This window comes from Pleurodeles waltl, chromosome 1_2, assembly GCF_031143425.1.
Source record: "Pleurodeles waltl isolate 20211129_DDA chromosome 1_2, aPleWal1.hap1.20221129, whole genome shotgun sequence".
Classification (NCBI taxonomy): Eukaryota; Metazoa; Chordata; class Amphibia; order Caudata; family Salamandridae; genus Pleurodeles; species Pleurodeles waltl.
In genome coordinates this window covers 167,376,682-167,403,170 of record NC_090437.1, presented here as the reverse complement: position 1 = coordinate 167,403,170, position 26,489 = coordinate 167,376,682, and the positions used below count along the sequence as shown (strand labels likewise).

The following is a 26,489-nucleotide window of genomic DNA, read 5'->3' as shown; positions in this document are numbered from 1 at the left end:
GGTGTCAGGGACACCATCCTACATTCGGATCTGCGACTCGCAATTTGCGGGTCGCAAATCTGAACCTACCTACATGTGGCCCCAAATTCTTAAAGAAAGTCACAAAAGTGCACCCATGGTATATGTCGTACCCCTATAAAATATTTGTGAACTGTATTTTAGCATGGGTAAATACTCATGTGTAGATTTGCTCATGTGAAAATCTATTGAGCATTTGCAAGTTCATTTCCCCTCCAGCCACTTTCTTCCCAACCCTGGAAGAAGTTCTAATTCTGCCATTGTCAGGAGTAAATGTCCAACCTTTCTTATTATGGGAAAATATTAGAGAGAAGCTGGTGAAAATCTTTAAAACATGCAGGTTAGTAGGTTTGCAGACTCAAAGGCATTCCAGCCCTGGAACTATTGCTCACTGCTTCCTCCAGCCCCAGTATGCAGATCTGCAGAAAGGTGGAAAAATAAGGAAATTGCTACAGTAGGGATTGAAACTGCAAGTATTCAAGCCCTACTATGGTAGTAGCCCTGGCATAATCAGAGAGGCTATTATCAGAGCTCTTACATAATGAGATTGCTGCCATAATTTGGCGCCACACTACATGGCACCGAAGGGACAAGTAGATCTTTTTACAGGACAAGTAGATTTGAGAAGCAACCTGTCCCGTGGACAAGTAGATATTTTAATAAATTCCACACCCCTGATTGATACAATTCAAAAATGCTCCATAACTCTCGGGAAGACTGAGAATGCTGAAAGCAATCCAAAAGATACAGGTGCAAATTTATACATACCCTTGGGCGTGATAAATGAGGTGAGGTCCTGTGACTCTTTATGTAGACGCACCTGATTGTAGAGAGAGTCCAGCTCCAAGGTAGTGACAAAACTGGTTCCACCCACTAGTGGCAATAATTCTGACGAATTGGAAATAGGATAAAGATCCACCACCACCATCCTATTGAGTGCCTTTAAGTCCACACACCATTGTACATCACCATTTATGTTCTTGGCCGCCACAATAAGTGTCAACCACCCACTCGCCTCAACAGGAACAATAACACCTTCTTCAATCAATTTCTTTTAGTGGGCAATCTTCCCATCTTAAAGTCATGCGGCACAGCATTTTTCTTTAATTTAATCCTGTGCAAATAAGACCTCAGGCATCCTATTTATTTTTTTTAAACTTCAAGAAAATTCTCCACAACATTTATGCATCCTTCTTTTACCTCTCAAATTTCAACTTGGGGTTTAGTGTTTGGATAAAGATAAACCCCCAGATACCTTTGTATAAGCCATTCAAGTATGTCATCCCCTTTATCTGACATATAAATCTTTCCCTCCACCTTACTGTTCCTGAATTCAACACACCCGAACAAATACCCACACACTGGATTTGTTTCGCCCACCATATCCACCTACTTTCACATCAGTGGCTTGAAGGACTTTGCAGTTACCTTCAAGTCTTTAGAACCTTCCAGACATAGGGTCTCACTGGGACTATCATATATACATTCACCAAGCTGAAACACTATTTCATCATAACACTCGTTCACTCTATCAGTTTTCTTCACCTGGGATGTAGATCTGCAACATCTCGGAAAATTACCTTTCTTCCCACATCTGTTACAAACAGCTTTTTAAGCAGGACAGTCCTTATGATTCTTCATATGCTCAAACTGCCTACATCTGAAATATGTACCCTTAAATTTGGAAATAGTTTATTTACTGCCTTTTTTTTACATTTTTAACCACATTGACATGGGTTGCGTTTTTCCTTTGGTGTCTTTGTGCTCCACTCCATCCAGCTAAGAAGCTGTAAATATTACATCAGCCAATGGAGGTTCATCTTTCAACCATAGTTCTTCCTTTACCCTATCATCTTTACGGTTTAACAGAAACTAATCTTGAATCCGCTCATCACTCAGTAACCCAAATTTACAAGTAGACACCAATTTTCGTAGAGCTGTAACATATTTCTCAACACTCTCCTCCTCTCCTTAGGAACCTCTTGCAAAAATGAAACCACTCGAAAATTGTACTTATTTTAGGCAAATAACGAATGTCACGTTTCTTAATGCAAATCTCAAGATCGTTCAAATTGTTGCCACATCCATTTCCAATTCAGACAGACTCTCATAAACCTCTTGACCTTCTACCCCCCAAACAATGAATAAGCAGGGCAGCCTTTTTGTCCATAGACCTAGTACTATAGTACTAGGACAAACTTTAACACAGTTAACAAAACATTTTCCATTTAGACCACAACATTTGTGATTTACCTGGTGATTGTAGACAAAATGGTGAAGCAGTAATATTTTGCATTTTTTAAATGTTTAAACAACCATATATTAGTTCTGTTCAAAGAAGGTAACGGTTGTGAAAAATAGTTCAAACTACATTAACAATTTTTTTCATCTAAACATTCAAACTATCACAGTCGTTTGGGAGTGCTAAATAAACTGTTACGCTAGAATGATGTATCCTTCCTAAACACACTCAATGTAATTTATGTCTGTTCTTCATATACGTGCTGTTACACTAAAAAAAAAAAACACCTTTGGGCACCAAGTCCACTTTACCATAGGATTGTCTACTACTATGTGACGGTCACAATGTTATTATTTACTTATTTTTTACAGGTGGGCCTTTCACCACTTCCACAGCTTTTCATCCTTTTTTTGTAAATAGCTTTTATTGTTTTTGTTATTAAACAGGACAATTAGACAGAACAAAGCTGGGAATATGATAAACATACCATACAATGTTTTCACATCTTAAAGTGTAGTGATAATTCAAGGTCTTGTGGTCAATAACCCCACTCCTCTATTCCCGAGTCAAAAGTTTGAAACAATAAGGGCCTTATGTTATGTCATGTTTGCGCCTGCATTTCCTAGTGGGTGAAGTAATTTGTCATAGTCCCTTCAGATGGCTATAAGTACATAGACATTGCACAGTAATTAGGGGACATCTATGCTTGGGGGGGGTTAAGGGTTGAGGGGCTGCAGTGATAGTTCCCTGGAGGGGGAGGATATTGGGGAGGCCTCCTGCGAGGAGAGAGTAGGGATTTTCAGAGTATCTACTAGAGCCTCCCAGGCATGGGCAGTGTCTAAATTGCCAATGCTACACTTCTCTTAGTAGGAGTGCTCCCTCGCAAACTGCCCTTATTTCCAGTTCCATGCTCAAATTTGTTTGTTGTGGGCCCGTCCTGTTCTTCCAGTTGGGGTGGGTGGGGGGCAGGGCGGGTGAGCTCTTGTTTGGCTAAAATCAGTCCCAAATCCTGAAAGTTACTAATCACCTTTGTTTTGGAGGTGTGAGGGAACCAGTGTAGTAGCAATGGCCCGGGGACAGGGGGACCTCTCTGCTTGTTATTTTTGCAAGTGTAGTGGTAATTCCCTCCCAATAAGCAGTCAGGTGGGTGCACACCCATACCATAAGGAAAAGGTTGGCACCTAACTCTCCACATCAGGGGCATGAGGCATCAGTTACTCCAAAATGTCTGTTGATTCTGTCTGGGGTGAGGTAGGCCCTATGTAAGAGGTAAAAGCTAATACGTTTGAAACGTGCATTCCTGGATACTTTAGGGATGCGTTCCAATATGGACCTCCAGGCTTTTTCGGGAATGGGGTTTCCCATGTCGTTTTCACAATGGATCCGAAGGACTTCTAGTGGGTGCAGGGTATCTGATTGTAAGGAGCGGTATAAACGTGTGATGGCTTTGAATGTACCAGCTGATAGAGCTATATAACACCAGCATTGGTGTGCTTTAGGTTCAGTGTATCCTGATTTCCAGTGTCGGTGTATACTACCACTACCACTGACCCATGCAATAAAAAATGGCCTTAGGGGTAGATCGAAGTCTGCTCGGATATTGTTGAAAGGAAGCAAAAATTATCATCTGAATAGATCTCTGTTCTTGCTAACCCCACAGTTGCCCACTCCCGTAGCCTCCCCCAGTCCTCACCATATGATAAAGAGTACAGCGTTTTAAGGGGGAGTGCTGGAGAATATGGATCCTGGGTGGATGTTTTCTGCAAACAGTGGGCCTGACATTTTCGGATAACCCTGAACCCACTACAATCAATTACTGGGGCATTTCTACTCTTCAAGAGGGTTCTTACCAGGTCCTCTAAGGGTGGGGGGGGGTAGAGTAGGGGTCATGACCTTTCCAGGGGTCTGTCTGCCAGCAATCCACTGGGTGAACCACTGTAGTTGGGTCACCCAGTAATGAATTAGAAGTCTGGGGCTGCCATTCCCCCCTGGCATGAGGGGCATTGTCATGGGGGCGAGAGCTACCTATTGGCGCCCAGTTCCCCATATGAAGGACATTATAGTGGAGTTGAGCTTTATAAAAAATTATTGAGGTATCGAGAGGGGAAGCGTCACAAAAAAGTATACAAATCTAGGTAGGACTATCATTTTTAGGATGGCTATCCGTCTAGCTACTGATAGTGGGAGCATTCTCCAAAAGTCTGTGTGTCTTCAGTTTTCTGGTCATGAGCCCCAAGTTCCCCTCATACATTCCAGTTTTGTTATGATAGACATTGACTTCAAGGTAGGAAAGGCATTGTGGCTGTCCCTGTGAGGTGGCCTAGAGGTTGAAGGGGTTGGCCTCTCCCACAGTAGGAAAAAGGCAGGTTTTCTGCCAGTTCCCTTTTAGACCTGAATATGTACCATAAGTGTCCAGCAGTGTTCTGGCCCTCGTGAGTTAATTGACAGTGTCTTTAATAAAAAAGTGGGAAATCATCAGCATAGAGTGCTATTCTCTGGGTAGTGGGGCCCACCTCTATAGTTGGTAATAAGCATGCCAAATGTGAGAGGGGTTCCATCACTGTTGAAAACAGGGGCGACAGAGGACGCCCCTAGCGCATGCCCCTTTCGATTGCATAGCTATCTGAAATTAGGTGTCACGTGCGGACCTGAGCAACAGGGTCAGGGTATAGGAGATGCGACCAGTCTACAAAGGATTGTCCCAGCCCCATATGAAGCATGACAGCATTATAGATAATCCCACTCCAAGTTGTCAAAGGCTTTCTCAATATGTGCAGCCAAGTTAGCAGCAGTTTCCTTATCTTATGAGGTGGCTTCGAGGAGCGTCAGCAGTCAACGCATGTTAACCGCAAAGTTCTGCCGGAGATAAAGCCCGCCTGATCTGGGTGACCTATCTTGGTCATAAGTGGAATTAATCTATTAGCTAGTATTTTGCTCAGAAGTTTCTAATCTATATTTAGCATTGACAGTGGTTGGTAGGCTTTAAAGTCTGCTGTTGATTACCCTGGTTTCAGGAGGGGCAAAACCAATGCTTCCTTGTTTGTTTGTGGGAGTCCCCCAGTCTCTTTTGCAGATATGTAGAGGACAACTAGTCTGGTTGCAAGTTCCACCACATATGCGGTATAGATTTAAGTCGGTTATCCATCAGAACCTAGAACTTTGCCCCTTGCCAGTACCTTAATCGTCCCTAATACTTCAGGCAGTGTGATGTCTGTTCCCAAGCCTCGGCCTCCTCGTCTGTCAGAGGGGGGAGGTCTGTGCTTGAGAGAAAGTCATGTAGACCTGAGGAATCATGGGGACTCTTGCATAACTCCTGATGATGTGCAAAGCAGTTGTTTATGTCAGATTGAGATTAAAGCAGGGCTCCTGTTCGAGAAGTTGCCTCCACTGTGGACGAACCTCTCTTGGTGGGGTTAGTTAGCTGTGCTAGCAGGCAAGCAGCTTGAGATCTCTCCATGTATGATCTGTAATCGAACTAACGAAGTCTCTCAGTGCGTATTGCAACTCATTCTTTGGCTTTGAGTACTGTTGAAACCACTCCAAAATGTTACTTATTTTAGGCAAATGAAGAATGTTTGGTGGGATTCTGGGTGTTCAGGGCGATGCAGCAGTGCTTCTTTTAGCATCTGCTCGGTGTCAACAATCTCTCAGGGGGAGTAATGTTTTATGAACGCCCATTGATTCTGCTATACAGTGGCTACGGATTACTGCCTTGAGTGCATCCCATTCAGCTTGTAGCGAGGAGGCTGTTCCAATGTTTGTGGTGAAAACTTCTTCTATTCTCTCCCGAATTTCTTCCAGGAATTGTGGGGTCTCCAGGAACTCAAGTCTGAGCCACCAGATGGGACTCTTGGGGGATGGTCTGTTCCATCTGAGGCTCAAAAGGACCAGGTTATGATTGGATATGGTGCGGGTGAGGTATTCTGAATTATCCACCATGGAGTTCATATCTGCCACACACAAGAAAGTGTTGAGCCATACATGAAGGTCATGCAAGGTGGAAAAGAAATGACAGTCTCGACCTGGGGGGGGGGGGGTTCAAGAGTGCCAGGAATCCATAAGATTCCACTTCCTTTGCCAGTCGCCGAAAGCTTGGGAGAAGCGGTGTATGGGGGAATCCGGTAAGGGGGGTGGGATTGATCAAGCATGGGATCAACTATGCAATTGAAGTCTCTCCCGATGGTGGCATGTTGGGTCAAAAAAGGAGACAATTGTGCAGATATTCCGGACAGGAATGTGGTTTGATCTGTGTTCAGGTCATGAATGTTCACTATATTGATGTCTCTTCTGTAGATCCTACCAGTAGTAGCCACAAAACTGCCCTCTGGGTCAATCACAGAATTTATGTGTTGGAATGGGAGTCCCGCCCTGACCCAAATCAGTGCCCCGTTACATAGGCAGAAAATGTGGTATACAATAGTTGCCCTCCCCATCGTTGGAGTGCCATCCTTCTTTGGCCTTTAAGTGTTTCTCTTGGAGAAGTATTTACCGATTAACTAAGTATGAGAATATCTTATACATTTTAGAAATGGTGTGTATTCCCCTTAAATTCCAGAATATTAAATTATAGGTTGTGTTTGTTGCCATGATAACGGGATATCTGGATAATGATCACCTTGTGGTAAGGACCCTTGTACCCTAGAAGCTGCATGTAGGCATCAATATACTAGTGCTGAGTACTGTTTCCGACTCGGGGAGTCCCATAAAAAGAAAAATATGAAAACTAAAAAGAACATTTCCCTGTGCCCCAACCGCAGGACAAGAAATAGAAACTCTCCCATCTAAACTGTTAATGTAACCTAATTGCTCTAAATGAGGTCTAGGAGGTGCTATACAGCCAGTCCCTGGGTACCATCTGTCTAAAGAAGTCGATATAGTCACCCAATAATAGGAACGTTCAACCCTGTAAATTAATCAGTATTCAATAAACAGAGCAGTAATATGTTATACAAAACACATCCCACCACCTTGCAGGCTACTGTAAGGTCTAAGTATGCTAGACCAAGTCGTGCGCCATTCTGGGAGTTACTTCTGGGGGTATAACGCTGGGCGTCTTCGATATGGAGGAGTCAGGATCCGAATCTGATCCCTCCTCGTCCTGCTCCCAGATTGGGGAGGACTGTCCAGAACTGGAACCAGATACACTACTGACTCAACAACTCTGTCTCTCCTGTTGTTTTTCATTGGGTGATGCAGGTGTTGGAATGTTTGCTGAGATGCGCCGGCGGTGGCAGGGTTTGCACCTCTCTGGTCTTGGCTGAGATTCCCCACTGGGTCCAGCCCGCGGTTGTTGGTCTGCCCAGGACCAAATGTCTGCTGGAGATTAGAAGAATTGATCAGGAGTGATCACTCGTTGGCGGGCAGGGTATTGCATCAGGTACAAGATTCCTATCTCTTGTAGCTTATTTTTCACCTCCAGAAATAGTACGCATTGGTGCAGGACCTCGCAGGAAAAGTCAGGAAAAATCAGCATTTTACTATTATTCACAGTAAGGGTTCCTCGTAGGGCTTGGTCCAGGATGTGATCTCTATCCTTGTAGTAGAGCTGTCACGTCAATCTGGGGTGTGGAAGGGCCCCTGGGGGTAGTGGTCTTGTGGGCACTCTGTGAGCACGTTCCAGTGCAATAGGCCTTCAGAAGCCACCTCCGTTCTGATCCATGTTTGTAGGAATGTCACCATGTCAGCTCTCTCAATCTTTTCAGGAAGCCGACCTACGTGGATATTATTGTGGCCTGCCCTGTTCTCTGCATCTTTCACTCTGTAATGTCTCTTACTGTGGTTGACACTCTTTCAGCTAGTAGTCTGAAGTCTTCCTGTAAAGGGCTCAGATCGGTGCCAAGAGTGTCGATTTAGTTTTGAGTGCCTCACAGGAGGCACTGATGGCTTGTAGGATGTCTTGCACTGTAGAGGTTGATGCAGGGCTCTTGGGGCAGTGTGTTCATCGCCCTCTGACGGGATGTCACCCTCTTCGGGTCGCACCATCCTCCTCATATTCTGGCCTCTTTTGCGGGTATATTTACCCATGTTGGGTAGTGATGCAGGATTAAGACACTACAAGTGTGGTTATGGAGAGATTCTCACCACCCTCGAGAGGGGAGGGGTGCTCCCGGCACCAAAGGAGGACAATGGAAAATCTCAGAGTTCAAAGAGGGGCTGGCCGATGTTCAGGTGGACAAGGGGTAAAGTATTGTGAGAGTCTCAAGGGCTTGTAAATTGATGTCTCAAGGGAGCGAACTGTTACATATGGAGCAAAATCTGGGCTATTGGCGGGAGGGGTGGGAGGTTTTCCTGGAGCTGTTGGGTTGAATCCCGTCCCCCCGATTGCTAGTCTTGTAAATCTTTTATTTGTAGAGTCTCTCTTTTCATATATTATTGTGTATTTATGATTGGGGTCTCTCTGCTCTGGGCACTGATTTGCAATGTGGTTGGAGGTTATAATCGTCGCGATTTCCAATGGGAGCAGTTACGAGGAGATTAGGAGCAGCTAGCAAGGCCCGGCTTCAAGACGCAGGGCAGGGACAGCAGTCTCCTGTATGCTGCCGTCATCGTCCCTAGGAATTGCCACCTCTCTTCAGGTTCCATTGGGGCCCAAAAACAAGAGGATGGGCACCCTGCCGCCGAACACGGCTTGTGGGCCCACCGACCAGGAGGTTACACAGGTATGGTGGGCAGCCCCAGCAGATAGGTTTGGTCGCACCTCTTATTTGCGGCAGCCTCTGCCGCCAGTCGAGGCCTCCAAGCCAGTTGAAGTTTCCACAAGGGGCTCCCGTTCACCGGTTGGGACAAGCAAATGCGGAGCCCTGGGGGAGTCGTAGTTGGTAAATCAGTGGGAGAGGGGGGACCTCCCATTCGTTGCGCCTATATTTGTGGACCCAGCGGGGTCCGCTCCACCCGCAGCATTCATGTCACCTCGGTGGGCCACATGGGCCTGGCCTCCATAGCTCTTCAGTGCGCGGTTCTCAGCGGGGGCTGCGGCGCCTCCGGTTGTTACTGGAGGGGGACTGCAACCAGGCTGCTCTCCCCTGCTTCGCTGCCACCCCAAGGTGTCAGTCCTCCAATCGTTACAGGACGGGGAGCTTACTGCCAGGCGGCCCGAATGGCAGCCACCATGTTGACTGTGTCACCGCTGCAGGGCCAGGGGTAGTGACGGTTCCGATCGCTGCACTGGGGCACCAGTCGGTCTCCTGGGGCGCACCCTGGTGCCAGGGGATTTGGATTTGGGCGTTTGTGATATGGGGATACATATGGCAGGCAAGATGATATCGGATGGGGCTTGGTCCGTCTGAGCGCTCAGGGGGTCCTTTCATTCCATGCTCTGCTGGCCCCCTTATCCCCGGCTTTTCATTCTTGCAGCTCGCAATTTTATGTTATGATAAAAAAACAACATATCTCCAATGTTATTACATGAAATCTCCAAATATGAGAGCAACACTGAGGTTAAGACGTGCTTTCAGTAGGAATTCAAACACGTTTTCCAAAATCATTCTAAAGCTGATTGTGTCACTCCCTATTTACATTATGTATAAAGCAAACTGCTACCCTGTAAATAGGGGGTCCTGGCACTAAAGAAGCTACTTGGATGAAAAACTCTAAAGGAGGGAAGATCCTTGTTTGTTTCTTTTTATGTTCCCAACCTCTTAAGGCGGCTGCCGGTGTCCTTCTTGTGCAGGTGTGTTGGGCTTACTAACTCATGCAAGCATGCAAAGAAGCTATTTCTTTACTTGATTGCCTCAGATTTCCATTCACTCTCCATGAGGCTAGAACAGTGTACCTCCTCACCAATGTCTTCGCTGGTCTCCTGCTTGCATCTGCTGAACTCCAGTGCCTCCAACTTGCTGAGTTATAATTGTCTTGATATCCTGCAGTGATCCATGTCAGGAAAATCATCTGGCCTTGTTGAGGTTAGCCAACACCTTGCTTCCATCCTCATCCCCAATGTATAATTCCCAAAATAATGTAAACAATCAAATCTCAGGATACTTTAAGTTAAAGCTTTATTAACAGACTTCATCCACCAGCATTCTCCAGCAACTGCCAGTACAGACTCTTCTGGTGCGTACTCGAACTTTTGTTCCACTGAATTCTAATACATCACAACCAGTCATCTCACGTTTCATCCTAAGGGCACTTTTCAAAGGCTTTAAACAACAATTAAGGTTAAAATATTTTTTATAGATAACCATAATATCAAATTTTAACAGTAAGTACCCAACCCATTTGTAATATCAACAAGCTCAAACCGACGAGAGTAGTTATGTACAGTTAGAATTCAATTGAAAACTGTGTTTAGTGCTCTGAAGTACTTTTAGAATGTAAAATTAGTTCTGTAGAATCTCTGAGTTCCGTCCAATAACCCTACACAAGATGTTCAATGCAGAACTGGTTATATGTGTACCTATAAGGTACAAGTATCTGCAGCCGCTGCCCCAAACCATATTGTGACTATAATCACTCAACATAATCCAATCTTGGAACGTGACAATGTCTACTTTCCAACACCCAGTTTAATTGCACAGGCAATTACATTGGGTATTAGAACGTAGTCTGTTTCCTTGTTCCAGCTGTAATCTATGACGGTGATCCACCCCAGAGGCAGGCAATTGAAAATCTTTCCTAAATTTGTTTTGAACTCCCCCTTGTTCCAATGCAGCCAGAAGAAAGTCAGTGTCCCAAAGCACATTATGCTTTTTTCAGTCTCTTATTGAAGTTGATGTCTGCATGCTATTGTTCCTGTCTAGAGGTGGTAGATCGGTTCCACTAATTGCTTCCTTTTCCGTCTACGTTTCATTTGCTGAGTCCATTTCTTCTCCCCAAAGTTGGACACGGGGATACCTCCATGCAGTAACTATCCTTGTAATGTTGCCTCTTGGCAAGGAGATCTGGCGTTAGTCCTCCACCATGTTGGGACTGTCACATTGTTGTTCCTGAAGCCAGCTGTTGCTCCTGGACTGTGCATGTCCAGGACAGCTTTTGCAGCCTCTGCGCCCTCTATTAGATGTTGCCTAAGTGACCTTCTGCCTTGGTAGCGAGGGGCTGTGTGTGGAGTAAAGTGCGGGGTTCGTGTATTATAATGCCGCTCACCAGCTTCCGACCTGGGAGGGGAGGAATCCTGCGGGTCCCCTTCTACTGTACTTGCTGCTTGTGAAGTAGGTGTGATCGTTCTGAGCTGCTGTGGTGATCCGGTCCTCAGACTTTGCTTGGACTTCAGGACCAGAAGACAGGGAGGAATAGTCAGATACCATTTTGTGTGTGTGGTGAGTTGGGGGGAGGGGGGCGCTACCTGATGTCAGGCGTTGAGGCCGCTGGTGAGTGTGTATTATCTGTTTGCATTTTGTACGCCCCTCCTGTCCATCACAGTCCGTAGTGGCAGACCTGGCAGTTTCTGCTGCCTACAAACCGCCGTGCTTACATTCAGAGATTGCATGGGTTGTTTTTGATATTCGACACGGTGCTGACACACATTTACTTGTGCACTCCTGTGAGGGTTGCTTCCCTCGGTTTTGTGCTGTATTTTCCTCCTACAAGGCAATTCTGCCAATTTCACTTTTTCCTTTGATTGCTAGAGTCTCTATCTTTATGGGCAGGCTGTGCTCTGGGCCACTTTAATGCCGCGTCAGAGAAACAGGATTTACAGAGGGTGGCAGGGTGAAATGTAAAGGAATATCTGTATGTTCATTATTATTTTGAATACATCACTTTCTCTCTATCCATTGCAGGTTTATGGAAATCTGTTTTCCACCACTGCCTACTATTTATTGCACAGTGACCCCGGTGCTGGGGCTGTGAGGGACCGTCTCTTGGGCTTGAGCATGGGTTGCTCATGCATTGTAACTTGGAGCACATATATTTTTCTCTTCCTTCTCTGATAGCACGTGTTTCTTCTCCTTGTCTCTGTCTGTCTTTGGGGTACCCTTTCCGCTACACACTTTATTTCACTGCTGCATTTGAGTGGCCTTCGAACTTGTAGCATCGTGGCACTGTGGCCTCTGAGCGAGCTGACTGCTGCTGCTTTTGGAGGACACTGCATGATGTATGGTCTCATGTAGTGCCCTTTGCTTTGGATGGGTGACCTCCTGGGATTCACGGTCTAGTTATTATACTACAATGGTGTACATGTGTGGAACTTGTCCTCCCGTGGCCTGAGGTCCTTGTTTCCTGCTGCCTCAGTTGTTGTCTGTCATTCAGTACCTCAGGGAGCTGGGGTACCTTTTTGCCATATGTTATTTGTCTACTTTTGTACTTGTTTCTGTGCTGTCATACTCTTCTGAATTGCTGTTTTGCGACTTTTCTGGTCTTGTTTTTCTACAAATTTCTGACCTTTTTTTCCCCTTTGTTGCCGTCTTCACGTATCGGATGCTGACGTTTCTTTTTAACCAGTTTCGTAGTTCTCATCTTCTCTTCTCTGTTTCAGTTGAATCTGCAACTCGGCAGTGTCACTGGCCCTTGAATCCGTGTCAGTGGGAGTATACCGTAAATCCCTGGTGTGGATTTGTTTGTACCCTGAGCCATCATCCCCTCATTCAGTTAGCCTGGGGATTCAGGCTGTCGTTTGCGGTGTTACATTTGCAGCATCTTTATGATGCCCGGTGCTCATGGTTTCCGTTTTCTGTATGCTGCACTCTTTGCCATGTTTGCTCTTGTTTTCCTGCCTCCTGTGTTATTGTGTATTTTCGTGGCTGTTTGGCCTGCTTCTGTACTGCATTGCCTATGTGATTTGGCCAGTTGTGCAACTCTTTTATGTATGGATCAGAGGTTTCTTATTGCAGTGCCTTTTATGTTGAACCACTTTGGAGCTAGCTTATTCATGAGATACTTTCTTTGTTGCTTTCTTTATTTATGCGTTCCATTCAGTTCCTCCTTCTTGCTTTTTGCCTGTTGCGTGTTCTTTATTTGATGCAGTTGTTTCCGTCTCTGTCTGTGTCCCTTTTCAACAGTTGTTTTCTTATGTGTGGGAGTGTTTCTCCCTAGGTATTTGTTGAGTCTTCCCTCTTGGAATTTCTGGCGCCATGCATGGCTGTGATCGTTCTGTAATGGTGCCTTGGAGTTGCCTTTGGCTTTAGGACACATTCCTCACTGATCTTGTCTTGCTATTCCTTTTGTGGCCAACTCCGGATGCATGATTCCTTCCATTTATGTTTACAGAGTTGGTGATGACCTTCAGACTCATGTATTAGGTACACAATTGGCACTTTGATCGATGTGGGAACCATGGGTCTTCTTGCCACTGTGGTGCTTTGCCAGTCCTGGTTTCAATGAAGCAGGGTTCCTTCCAATATTACCTATCCTTCCAACAATACCTATGCATCATTTGATAGTTTGTTTAGCTTTTTCTGAATTTTGATTAATGATAAATGTGAGGACCTGTCTGGTGATGTGGGATTGCTGTGTTCTGTTTAGAACCTCATTGGTTTGAGGGCTACTAGCTAGGTTGCACTAGCATCAGATTGGCTTAATTTTCATTCATCAGGTATGCCCTTGGTTTTCAAGTCATTGGGCTGGATTATCTTCGTTCAGTATCTCAACCAGGTCTCTAGAAGGGCAACAGCTGCCACCTGAGCTTTGCTCTTCCTTGAGTCTGGATACAAGTGCATATTTCTTTCATTCATGCTTGTTGCTGCATATTTTGGTTCTGTGTTGCATGTTCAATGGTTAGTTCTTCTTCAGTTGTACAACGGGGTGCTGCGTTATGTCCTTGATGGGCAACCTTGATTGCTGTAATGACCTTGCCCTTCTTCAACAGATGCAGCTGCCCCTGTCATATACAAGTCAACGTCTAGTCCTCCCTTGGCCATTTACACTGCTATTCTGTGTCTAACTCCTTTCCATGGTGCACTTTCTTTCACAGTTGTTCTCTGATAATCTTGGAAGTGATGTTAGGTGCGTGGTAACTGGCTCTTGATGCTGTCTTCTGCAAAATTCAGATTGAAGTTCTCCGCTCCCCTCATTCCTTACTGGTGCCATTTCTTCTCAGTCTTCTACTTAGAGGTTTCTGAACAGTCGAGCCTCCTGCTGGGGCTCCTTCATGTTATAGTGTTATAGAGGTGCCCTGAACTTTCTCCAGTCATTATTTTTGTGGCAATGCTTCTTCTCCTTTGGGCTGTGTGAATGTCTTTATATATCTCTTTTGATTGCTTGATCTAAGCCCACTCTGATGACCGTGCTTGTTTCCCTCAGTCATCATAGTACTTCCTGTTGTTTGATATGCTGCTGTTGTATGCTGAGCATTTCTGTGCTTGTTTATTGCTCTGTTTCTAGGTGTTTTCTGGTTGGGCTTGTAACTGGATTACTCCTTGGCTCTTCCTTCTTTAGCATTCTTTGTTGAAAGTATTTCTTGTCTTCCACTTACTACTAAAATAGTGAAAATCCAGGTGAACATTCAAGTTGTGGAGTACCTAGATGCTTCTCATGTCCATTATAACAATCAGTCTGGGTTTCATCCATCATTTACTAGGCTTCGTGGTAATGACATTGGATGAAGGCGGTCCAACTGCTTTGGTTTTAGTAGACCTATTGGCCATGTTTAATATGTTTTCCCATGGCATGAAAGAACTGCCTCTTCTTGGAAGCCATTCCCTCTTAGTCCATTCCACTCTGAATTCAGACATGTTTCTTGCAGGTTTCCGCAGCAATCAGCTTTTAGCCTGACCCTTTTTAACATCTTTGTGGTCCTTCTAGCGCCCAGATTCTATCTTATGGCCACAGTTTCTAATCCAGGGCTGATGGCACGCAATAAATTCTGTGTATGGATGGAAATACCGGACATCTTCAACTCAGTTTCAAACAATACGTGTCATTGTTAGCTGTACAAACTCTAATTCTTTAAAATAGAACACTGATAACACTTACGTAGTAGTAGTAGTCTTTGGTGCACAAGTTGGTCTCTCAGTTGGTAGCCTTGTGAGCTTGGTCCCTCTTCAGCCCCCACCAGGGTGCACACAATTTGGTCATTATATTTGATTCACAACTTTCATTTACAGTTCACAAAGATAAGCTTGCAAGCACCTGTTTCTTTACGCTGCATGTTCTCATGCAAATTATCCATCTTTCACTGTAACTGTCTTCCATCTCAGTTTGCCCAACTATTTTATGAACAGATTCCAGGGAATACAGAATGTGCTTGCATGTCTTACTCTTGGCTTGAGCAAGAGAACTACCATACCCCTCCCACTTAGCCTCCGTTCACTACCTACCTGTTTGTAAAAGGTGCGTATTTAAAGCCCTGTGTCTTTGTCAGAAATGATCTATGGGTCCTCTCCATCCTACCTTGGCCAGAACTGTACATTCTACACTCTTCTAACCCATCTTTCCTCACTTTCGCCATGAACTCCTGGGAGGTAGATGCCTCCCCTGCCCTCTCCTGTGCTGGTACTCTGCTCAGTAAACTGCTAAAAACCCACCTCTCCCACGAACTAGGCTCTTCCCTTCTTTAGGCTTTTACATCCCAGTAGCTTCCTTAGTGCCAGGACACCCTATTTACAGGGTGCAAGCTTGCTTTGTACATAATGTAAATAAATAATTAGGGAATGGCGCAGACCAGTTCATCTGGTAAAGGCACCAAGTACCCAAATTACGATTCCCAGAATTAACAAGCTCAGACATGATGGTAGACCCATATCCTTAATCAATTGCAGAGTACGAATGTTTATGCCAGCTGGTTCAACAAAATGGTCCTCTGAATAGCAAAAACGTCACAGGTGAAGTATGTAGAAAGCAGACAGAGGTCATATAGGTTAAGTTATTATTGTAATCAATCAAATAAAGATATAATTCTGATGTGAATAGCAATGCATTTTTTCAGCGAGCAGATTCAGAATACTTACAACCAACCCTGTGTCAGATTGTTTTTTGGCTCAATTTTGATAATTTAAATTATAGATTATATAAAGGTAGATATACCCTAGTTAAAAACAATGACATTATTACAAATCAGTTGACACTTACAAGGGATGGAAGTCACAACAACTGTAACTTGTTGCCTTGCCTGTTCATTTTCGAAGCTGATTTACTTGAACAAACTTTGAATCAAAATATCAGTGCAAGCACATTTACATATACAACACATAAACAGCTAATTCATGGTGACATGTTTTTGTATGCACAATTTCATACCGTATCTCTCGCACTTGAATCTATAAAATTCAGTAAGTTAAGAGGGTGTACATTGAACCTAGTTATTGCTTTGTTTTTTCTTATCTCTGTTGCCAAGCATAAGCAAAACCTTTACAAGTGGCCTAATAAATGTGACCTACAAGGTTTAGTACTCTTAAAAATAACATAATGTGAATGAACATGCTTGTTTGAACTTAAAAGTCTTCTACGAGAAACCAAAAAGGATCAACAACGAGTGAATTGTGGCTCAATCCTGTCAGTGCAATGAAATGTAATATTCCTCGTAAAGGTCTCTAATAAATATACCCTTCCTTAAACATAAACATATAAGTATTATGTAATGTGAATCATAAGATTATGTGTGGAAGGAACAAAGGAGGCAAAATGAGCATTACAATAGAGACACAGCTATTATGTGGGATCTCATGGCACATATTGTTGACTGTACGGCACTCTACAAAAGATTTTATGGAGGGACTGCTTAACTTTCTAATTTGAAACCGAGGTTTGCTACACTAATGGTTTTCAAATATTGAGAATCACCATATAGTAATCTGTGCTGTGAGCCTTTAAAAGAGGAGCAACCCCAGAGGGCGGGCCGAAGTATAAACAGTTAATCACATGATTCCTTAAACACCATTAGTAGCAGTACTTGGCAAAACTGTAGGCATCAACTAAGAAACCGAGAATGTAAGCATAGAGGAGTTGTCCTTTACAGGTGTTAGCATTATCGCGATAGGCAATTTAAAGACTGTGGAAAACCAGGCATTCCAAGTAACTAAGCATCTGGTCAGTGACACAGATGTTTTAGTGACCTATCAAAAGAACACACATAAAAAAAAATCTCCAAGCCACCTCTGAATAATCCACTGACGTAAGGTAATTCTTTCCCCATTATGCCACTTCTCTTACCTGCTGTGTATGCCCTGTGCCCACCTCAACTTAAGTACAACACTCTAAAGATCAAGGCAATAAATACTTGTTATGCACGGTGTAACCTGTTTAAAATGGATGTGTTGCTGCATTGCCTACCGAATCGTTCGAGTCAGAAGTAAACACTAATGAAAGTTAAAAACTCAGTATGTTTTGAATTGTATTTCAGAATTATTCAATATTACTTTACAAGATAACCAATGACATTTTGTTTTTCAGGTGGTGAAAACATGCAGGGAAAAGCAAAAGATGAAGAAATAAAATGTAATGAAACAAGTGAATCAGTAACAGCTTTATCAGATGAAGTCAGATTAAACACATTCATGAACCCTGAATATGAACCATATTCTAGAAGGCAGCAGTGGTCAAATATCAACCAGGAACTTGAAGTGGGAAATTTGGCACATTGTGGAAATGGGTCTAGGAATTCAACACATACTGATTTATATTATTCCAATCCAAAAGAAAGAACTTGTGTTACATTCTATGGAAGTGAGATCGATCTATCGAATCAACAAAATTGTACATTTCAGCAGAGCCCTCCGGAAAACATCAGTCAATATCATGAAACTAATAAAGGTTCGAAAACGTACTCTGTTAGACAGCAGAAAATACATAAGGGAATGAAGCAATGTCAATCTACAGAATCTAACAAAACTTTAATTCAGAAGCAAAATCCTGCATATTTGGAGGTACATGTGAAGGAGAGGCCATTTCAGTGTACGAGATGTAAGAAAAGCTTCAGCCGAAAGGGAAGTCTTTTTGCCCATCAAAGAACACACACGGGACAGAGACCTTATCAATGCTCTCAGTGTGACAAAGGCTTTATTTATAAAGCATCCCTTATTTATCATCAAAGAACACATAGCGGAGAGAGACCTTACCATTGCACTGAATGTGGGAAAAGTTTCAATCAGAGGAGCGATCTAGTCAATCATCAGAGAACACACACAGGAGAGAGACCATATCAATGTACTGAATGCGGGAAAACATTCAATCAAAAGAGAAATCTTACAACACACAGGAAAACACATTGGAGAATATTGTCAAATATAAACTGCAACAGTGTGAGACCATAAAAATATGGATTGTGGGGACTAGGATGCGATAATACACTTGTGCTGTGGGTACCTAAACCCAACTCCTCCCAAGACACTGTCTTCCACATGATTGAAAATGACTTCTGAAGCATCTGTGATAATGTGTACAACTTTTTAGAACCTTCTATCAACCTGTGTTTCAATTAGTGTATTTATAGGTTTGCCCAGCACTATCCAGAGGCAGTGGGTGTTACTACTTGCTTAAACATACCAAGGCTTCCAATCACACTTCAGTAATCTGATCTCCATGTTAGCAGTAGACCATTTTAAAAACAGATAAAGCTTAGCACTCAGCAGATACGTATATACAATTCAACAGGCTTTACAATCTAATATTAATTTTTCTTTTTTTAGTAAAGCAACATTTCTGATGGATACAACTACTTGTGGATTCCTCACCTTATGAATTCTCCCAATGCACCCGCATTTGACAGAATTGTTTTTCCTAGCTCTCCACATTGACGAGGACATCACAGTTGCACATCTCTGCACGCGACGTCATCAGAGCCATAAGAAGTCCTCACCCACGTGCTGACGTCATTTCCCCTTTTTCCGCGCCTTCGATGCTAACGGTTTTTCTACCCCTCAATAGTTTCTTAACTGTATCAAGGGAATTGTTTTGTAGCGCTACTATGTCTCCACCGAACAAATACGATTTTAAACCTAGTAGCGAGTGCGGAGGCCACATGTCGGTGACAGATCTGCACGAAAATTGCCTCTGGTGTCTGAGCTCTGATCACGACGTGGCAGGTTGCTTGTCCTGCCAGCGTGTGAGCCCAAAAGCTCTGAAGGAAAGAGAGGCTATGCTTTTTCTAGCAAAAGCTAAGAAGGAGAAAAGAGGTCACTGAAGATCAAAGACAGTGGATACTTCGTCGCACAGATCTTCAAGGTCTCATAAGAAGCGACACCGACTGGATGAGGCACAAATCCGTTCATCCCGAGATCGGTCTCATTCTCCTCCGAGACGGCGCTGCACGATGTGGGAAGTCAGCCCTACCATGTCTCCTCAGACTCCAGAGGCATCTCCGCCGCCGACTTTGATCGAGATCTCCAACTCTCCAGCAGGTCCAACAGCTCATTTTCTCCTGCATCCTGTCATGGTCAGGAGTTTGGAGTTTGAGCGATGGATTTAGCTCAGCCACTGCAAGGGGAACATATGAGTATCATGCCTTCCCGGCTCCAGGAGCAGATCCGTCTTTATTCCTCAATGCTACGTTTAGCATTTTTAATAGGGCGGTGGTCCCCTCTGATGCACCTGCTGGTCCCACGGGTCCATTGGTTTTCATGCTGGGGTTGCTGGCGCCGTATAAGCAGGCCCCATTTGTGCCCTTTTTCCCTGCAACTCCTTGCGAGGGTACTGGCTCGGCCCCGATGGATGTCACCACCTCTACCCCAGATGGCTGGCGCTGACGGAGTTGATTCTGGCGCTGGATGGACCCCATTCAGCCCGGAGTGTGGATTTGCCTCCCTCAACTCCTCCGCCAGTGTTACCTTCTTCTTCAAAGCCTGCGTCTTTGACAACGGCTAACTCTCTATCGATGCCGCGTTTGGAGTCCGGCTGAGGTCGAGAAGGAGGGCCTTGAGACTTTTGGAGGAGCAAGAGTATCAAAAACAACAGCTGTTGGAGGAAAGAGAAATCCCGGGGCCTTCAGGTGATTTCCAGGGCCTAGACTCTGCTAGTGGGTTAGATACGTCCCCTGAGTGGGAGCTTTTATCCCCTGGAGGTGTACTCACGGCAGAAGCGACTACTTACCGTGGGTAAGGCCGCAGAATTTTTGGACTTGCCACTTCCTACATCAGAGTTAAAGACCAATATTTTGAAGGAGGTTTTGCATCCATCAGCTTCCTCTTCTGAGCCCTCCTCCCTTTCAATGATGCTGTGACAGAGCCCATATTGGATATATGGAGGAAACCAGTTACGACACCTGCTGTTCCTAAGACTGTAGCCAGAAGGTACAAGGTTGCTCCAGGTGATCCACAGTTTCTGTCCCAGCACCCAACACCAGAGCGCTTGGTGGTGTAAGCTTCTTGTTCTACAAGGTCGGCTCCGGGATTGTTCCCTACAGCACCATCTGATAGGGAGTCGAAGCGTATAGAGCAGTCTGCCAAGAAGTGCTTCTCCTCAGGAAGCATGGCCTTAAAATCTCTGAATGCTACATGGGTTCTGGGGAGAAATATCTATGCCTTAATGGATACAGCACAATAAGTCGCCCCAAAATTGCCACAGGATGTTCAGGGGCATTTTAGTGAACTGTTGCAGGATAGTCAAGCGGCAGCAAAGCAGGTCATTCAATCAGGTCTGGACACTGCAGACTCTGTTGCTAGAGCCATTGGGACTTCCATTACGACTAGGAGGCATGCTTGGCTCAGAGGTTCTGATTTTTCCTCTGATGTTCAGGCTATGTTGTTGGACCTCCCTTTTGATGGTGCAAGACTGCTAGGGGCTAAGACGGACTCAGCCCTGGAAAGATTCAAGGATAGCAGGGCCATTGCAAAATCTCTGGGTCTTCAGGCTTCTTCTTCTGCGCCCTTCATATCTTTCCAGAAATTCAAAGGGTTTGGTCATGGGTCGTCCTTTCGTGGAAGGCAACAGCCCAATGTCCAGCAGCCTGCCAACCCTCTCTACTGGTCCTACAGGGGCAGTGGGCGAATTAGAAAGCGAGGAGCCACACAGCAGCCTTCCACCTCATCCTCATCTTCTGGGGGAATCCAACTAGGGAAGCAGCCTTAGTTCTCACTCCATTTACCAGCATGTTCTACCCGTAGGGGGAAGGCTGTTACATTCTCTCCACGAGTGGGAGTTAATTACATAAGACTCTTGGGTGCTGAGCATATTAGGAAAAGGTTATGCCCTTCCTTTTCAGGAGTTTGCTCCCCCTTTCCCTCCCCTTCATTCATTTTACACGGAAGAGCATCCCCTGTTGCTTCAGCAGGAGGTGCATGCCCTTTTGTTAAAAGGTGCAGTGGAATTGGTTCAGCAGTAAAAGCAGTAAAAGGGTCAGGGATGTTATTCAAAGTATTACCTGATTCCCAAGAAGGATGGTCGTTTGAGGCCTATCCTGGATCTGAGGGTTTTGAATTGGTTCCTCAAACAGGAAAAGTTCAAAATGTTGACCCTAGCACAGGTTCTTCTTTCGTTGAGCAAGGAAGACTGGATGGTGTCTATCGACTTACAGCAGGATGCTTATTTTCATAGCCCTATTCTGAGGTTGCACAGAGTGTACCTCTGGTTCATGGTAGGGCCGCCTCACTACCAGTTTGCGGTCCTTCCTTTTGGTCTTACTTCCGCAGCTCGACTCTTCACGAAGGTGATGTCAGTGGCTGCAGCAGACCTCAGAAGGAATGGAATATCTGTATTGCCTTACCTGGACGATTGGCTGATCAAGGCCAGGTCCCCAGAGCTTGTGCTGCACCATCTGCAGGTGACAACCCAGTTGTTGTGCAACCTGAGCTTTACGGTAAACAAGCCCAAGTCTCACCTGGAGCCCTCTCAGCACCTCCTGGGGGGCAGGACTGGACACAATATTGAATCAAGCCTACCCTCCTCCACAGAGGATTCAGGACATTCAGGTGATGATTCCAATGTTTCAAAAGGGAGTGGCTGTTCCAGTTCTCAAGGTCCTAGGTCTCCATATATAGCGATTGTTGTAAATTCCCAAATTTTTTATAATTTTTTATGATTTAAAATTTGTATGATTTTTTGCATGACACTATTGGGTTAAACTACCATAATCAGAATACAATGGGATTGTAGTGATGAAATTACACTATTTAAGGAAAAAGAGAAAAGAGACTCATTAACCGTGAACAAGACTCAGGTGGAGTTGAAACGCATTGGTGGGTGCAGTTTTCTAAATAAACCTGCCTGAAAGGATTTTTGGAATGCAGTAAATACATTTTTGAATATACAGTACTTTCGAGGCTGGTCTCCTTTGTTACCAGCACCGGCAGCTGAGTGCGCCTTTGAGAAAATAACTCTGACCATTTGGTTAATATATATATATATATATAGAGTTGCCAGATGTCGTGCTTGTGATGTCAGTATTCACCTGTTCACCTCGAAGGCATGGGGAAAAAAATTGTGAAACTGACGTCAGCACCCCGGAGAGGACTTCTTATGGCTTCGATGACTTCAGACGGAGTCGCGTGCGGAGCCGTGCGATTGTGACATCCTCGTCGACGTGGAGAGCTAGGAAAAACATTCCGTCTAATGCTGGCGCATTGGGAGAAATAATAAGGTGAGGAATATATGGGTAGCTACTGTATCCACCAGAAAAAGCATTACCGAAGCTAAGTGACATGTTTTTCAGTCAAATTAAGTGACTACATTTGCACGTTTTAAGATGGCTCGATTTTAATTGCTTAAAAGCATATCTATAAACTATTTAAACCAGTTTTTTATTTGTGTAATACTAAATAGACTGAATATTTCAGCTTCATCTTATTTCTGAACAATTGGGCTTCCTCTACATTGTAATTGTGAGTGTCATGAAACACACAATGTCCCCTTTTATTAACAGCATATTTAGACTTGCTCCCTCTCACCACAAATTTAACTCGTTATCTGCTATTCTGGTGTTTCCAATTCTGCATGAGCTGATGTGAGCCAGGGGTATTTATATAAAACCTCCTTTTTTATTAATGATCAACTTTACTGTTTTTGTACACTCAGTCAAAACATTTAGTTCCACCATTTCACACATTTGATTTAACACCACTCCAGTTGTTTCCCAACCCACAAGATGTTATGCAAAAGCCTAGTTTGGTGCCAATTTCACACACTTTCAGGGCATTGAGGTGGGTGGGGTAAGGAGGTAGGTCATGTGCAGATTGTTCAGCTATGTCTGAAATGTTAGGATATGCCACTTTCTCTGGGGGAGCATTTGGGCTATTTGCCAGTCTAGGTCAATAGGAGGGCCCACCCATTCCTCCCATTTCTGCTTTAGGGTTGTGAATCTGTCAGGGGCATTAATTACGAGGGTGCGGTACATCTGCGATATGCCTCCTTTCCCTAGTCAACCCTTTAGTAGTTTGGTCTCCAGTGGACTGTGTTCAGGTAATCCCATTATCTCAGTTTTATAACTGACAGTATGTCAGAGCTGCAGTTATTTATGTAACTGGGTCTGCAACAGGTTAAATTGGGTTTCCAAGTCTTGAAATTATAGTATGTGTTCTCCCTGCCAGACGTCTCCTAAGTTTGTATTGCCTATTTTATCCCACTTAGTGAAACATGTTGTTGTGCAGTGTGGTTGAGTCGTCTCCCCTGATAATCGGGGTGGTTTGTACATCAGTTTGTTATTCCAGCCCAACAAAACCTCATATTTGTAGCATGTGTTGGCTGCAGATACACCTGCTATGCACACTCATGTCATCTAGTGCTGGGCTCGGACTCCCCAACTTGTTTTTCTCGAGAAAGTCTTGTATGGTAGATATTGTGCGTTGTATCGCCACCTCGAGGCATTGTACATGTTCAGCGGTTCCTTTGTTAGATTATATTTTTCCGGCACCGGGCTTGGATGGACTGCTTTGGAGCTCTGTAGTTTCAACACCCATACAGCTTATGGACGACTAACCGATCCAGCAAATCAAATATCGACAACGAAGAACAACGTTTCCTGCAAATGTTGGACCGTGGAAAAACTTTGAGTGAGTAATCAACTTCCAGATTGTCACCTTCCACAGCCATTGAGAATGTTTGCCTCGGGTAATGGAGGCTAAAAAGACAGCTTATGCAGAAGATACCCTCGGCGCGGAGCGAAATAGTCAGACATCCATGAAGTCTGTAACCCGTGCCTGTCGCTGGAGCAGGACTGCACCTTGTGCAACCTGTTTAAAAACAAGGCGCTAAGAAACATACATGATCGGAGACTAGCACATAACAAGGCAGATGACTACAGAGGCAGAGTTCTCCCAAAAAGAGGGACATGTCGTCGCCCACCTGCACTACGTCACCTCCAATGATTCTAGCGAAGGGGAAGAGTCCGATGTGCAGGTCGAAGCTGTCATGCAACAGACTCCAGCTCCAGGGTTGGGGCCCTGGATGAAGACCACTCCAAGATCCGTAAGTACAGTTTACTCACCCGTGCCAAAAAGATCGTACACATAACGCCCCCTCCACATCAGGGTGCGCCACAACCCTCAAGCTTCGGTCGACACCGGGACATGCCTTGAAGGTGAGACAGGACGATAATTTTCTCAATCCTGATTGGGCGTGAGGCCTACTGGGAGGGATGGAGCAGACACCAGGTTGACATAGGTAATGAGGCAGACATCAGCATTGAGCCATCCATGAGCATTGACCAAACACCTACACCAGGCCTCGGATCCAGACAAAGCATCGGATCCTAACAAAACACTCAGCATCGAGCCATTCAGACTCAAAAATTGCATTGACCCTGACACAGCCAAAACATCACAGACACTCTCTAGTGGTGAAAGAAGACCTCATTGTTGACAACACAAAAAGTATAAACAGCGTCCTCAGCAACAACACCATTGCCAGAGAAACAAGCGAAAACACATCACAAGCCTGTAATGGAAGAGGAAAAAGGCAATGTATTTGTGGGCCTTCATGAACTCATGAAAAAGAAACATCATAGGGAGGCATCCCAAAGGCAAGCACAAGATTTAGATATGCCCCTGCCACTACCAAAAAAGGTTGCTTTTCAATATAGGGCCTCAGCCCAATCACATTGTCAACCGGCATCACCATATAGAAGATTACCCTCACCTGTACAGGAAGTGGAGGGGGGAATAAAGCCCAGAACATGAGGCTGATTACTATGACTCACAAGGAGGCACACCCCATATCCCTGACCAGTGGGATGACTATGATGTGGTCCTCTCAGACACTGACATTGAACCACCTGTCCCAGCTAAGGCACCTCCACCAGATGATACCTTTTCATATCATAGTGGCAGCTGAATATAATAAACTGCCAGTGAACACCACTGAGGATGAAAAAGACTTCCTATTGGAAACACTTTCTAGGACAGAGAGAACAGTCCAAACCCGACCAATGTTAGGATCCAAACTTAGTCTCAAAAGACATTTTTAAGGACCCAGTAAAATCTAGAGTGCTTACACTCAGGATTGGAAGAAAATACAGGCTCTCACCTTTGGATCCTCTTTACATCACAGGACACTCTGCTGCAGACTCCTCAGTAGTGATTACAGCACGAAAAAGAGCTGCACCACATAGTTCTCGGAAAGCACCACCCCCTGACAAGGAGAGTAAGCATATTGACGCACCATGGAAGAGAGTGAACACAGGCCCTGACAATCACTGGAGGATAGCAAACTCTGTAGATCTCCTAACCGGGTATAATAGAACAACATCAGATGAGATGGAAGAACATTACAACATCTCCCAGACCAATACAAAAAGAAAGGGGAAGAGCTGGTTGTGGAAGGGAGACAGTTCTCCAACACAACAATTAAGTGTGCACTGGATAGCGCAGACACAGCTGCAAGAGTTATCAGTTCCTCAATAACGTTATGGCACCATGAATGGCTTCATATATCCGTATTCAAGCTAGAAGTTCAGCAACGTATTCTGAACATTCCGTTTGATGGAGAATACCTCTGTGGCCTTGAGGTTTACAGACAAGCACTCCTTAACATCAGCCCTTTCGGAAGATCCAAAGCAGAGGGGGCTCAAAAAGTAACACACAGGAGACCCCAAGTTATCAACAACAACAGCAATATCACCAACAATAAGGCCGTGGATACTAGAAAGGTGGTTTCAAATCCAGAGGGAAAAGTAGGGGAACACCCACAAAGGGAGCCTCTACCTCAAAACAGTGACTTGCCAACCTTTCCCCCCCAATCACACATCACCTGTCAGAATGTCAAAATGTTGATGCGTCTCCTAGGGATTGTGGCATCTTGCATATCAGTGGTACCAACTGCAAGACTACACATAAGACTGATCCAAGAGTACTTAGCATCACAATGGTAACAAGCAGGGGGGAATCTGGAGGATCCAGTGTTGGCTTTGCCCAGGTTCTGTCAGGCACTACAGTAGTACAGAGAAGGGAAGAGACTTCAAAGACCCAATCCTGCCGGAGGTAATAACAACAGATGC

General features: G+C 44.6%; 1 protein-coding gene across 4 annotated transcripts in view; it reads left to right on the top strand.

Annotated features, from left to right (window-relative positions):
* LOC138298708 (zinc finger protein 180-like) overlaps positions 1-23,585 on the top strand; it is a 220,578-nt gene extending 196,993 nt beyond the window's left edge. For all 4 annotated transcript variants that reach the window (XM_069236895.1, XM_069236896.1, XM_069236898.1 and 1 more), the window contains one exon: positions 17,522-23,585. In XM_069236895.1, coding sequence (XP_069092996.1) covers positions 17,522-18,381 — 860 coding nt within the window. In that variant the 3' untranslated portion in view covers positions 18,382-23,585. The remainder of the gene's footprint in view (positions 1-17,521) is intronic.
* The last annotated feature ends 2,904 nt before the right edge of the window (positions 23,586-26,489 follow it).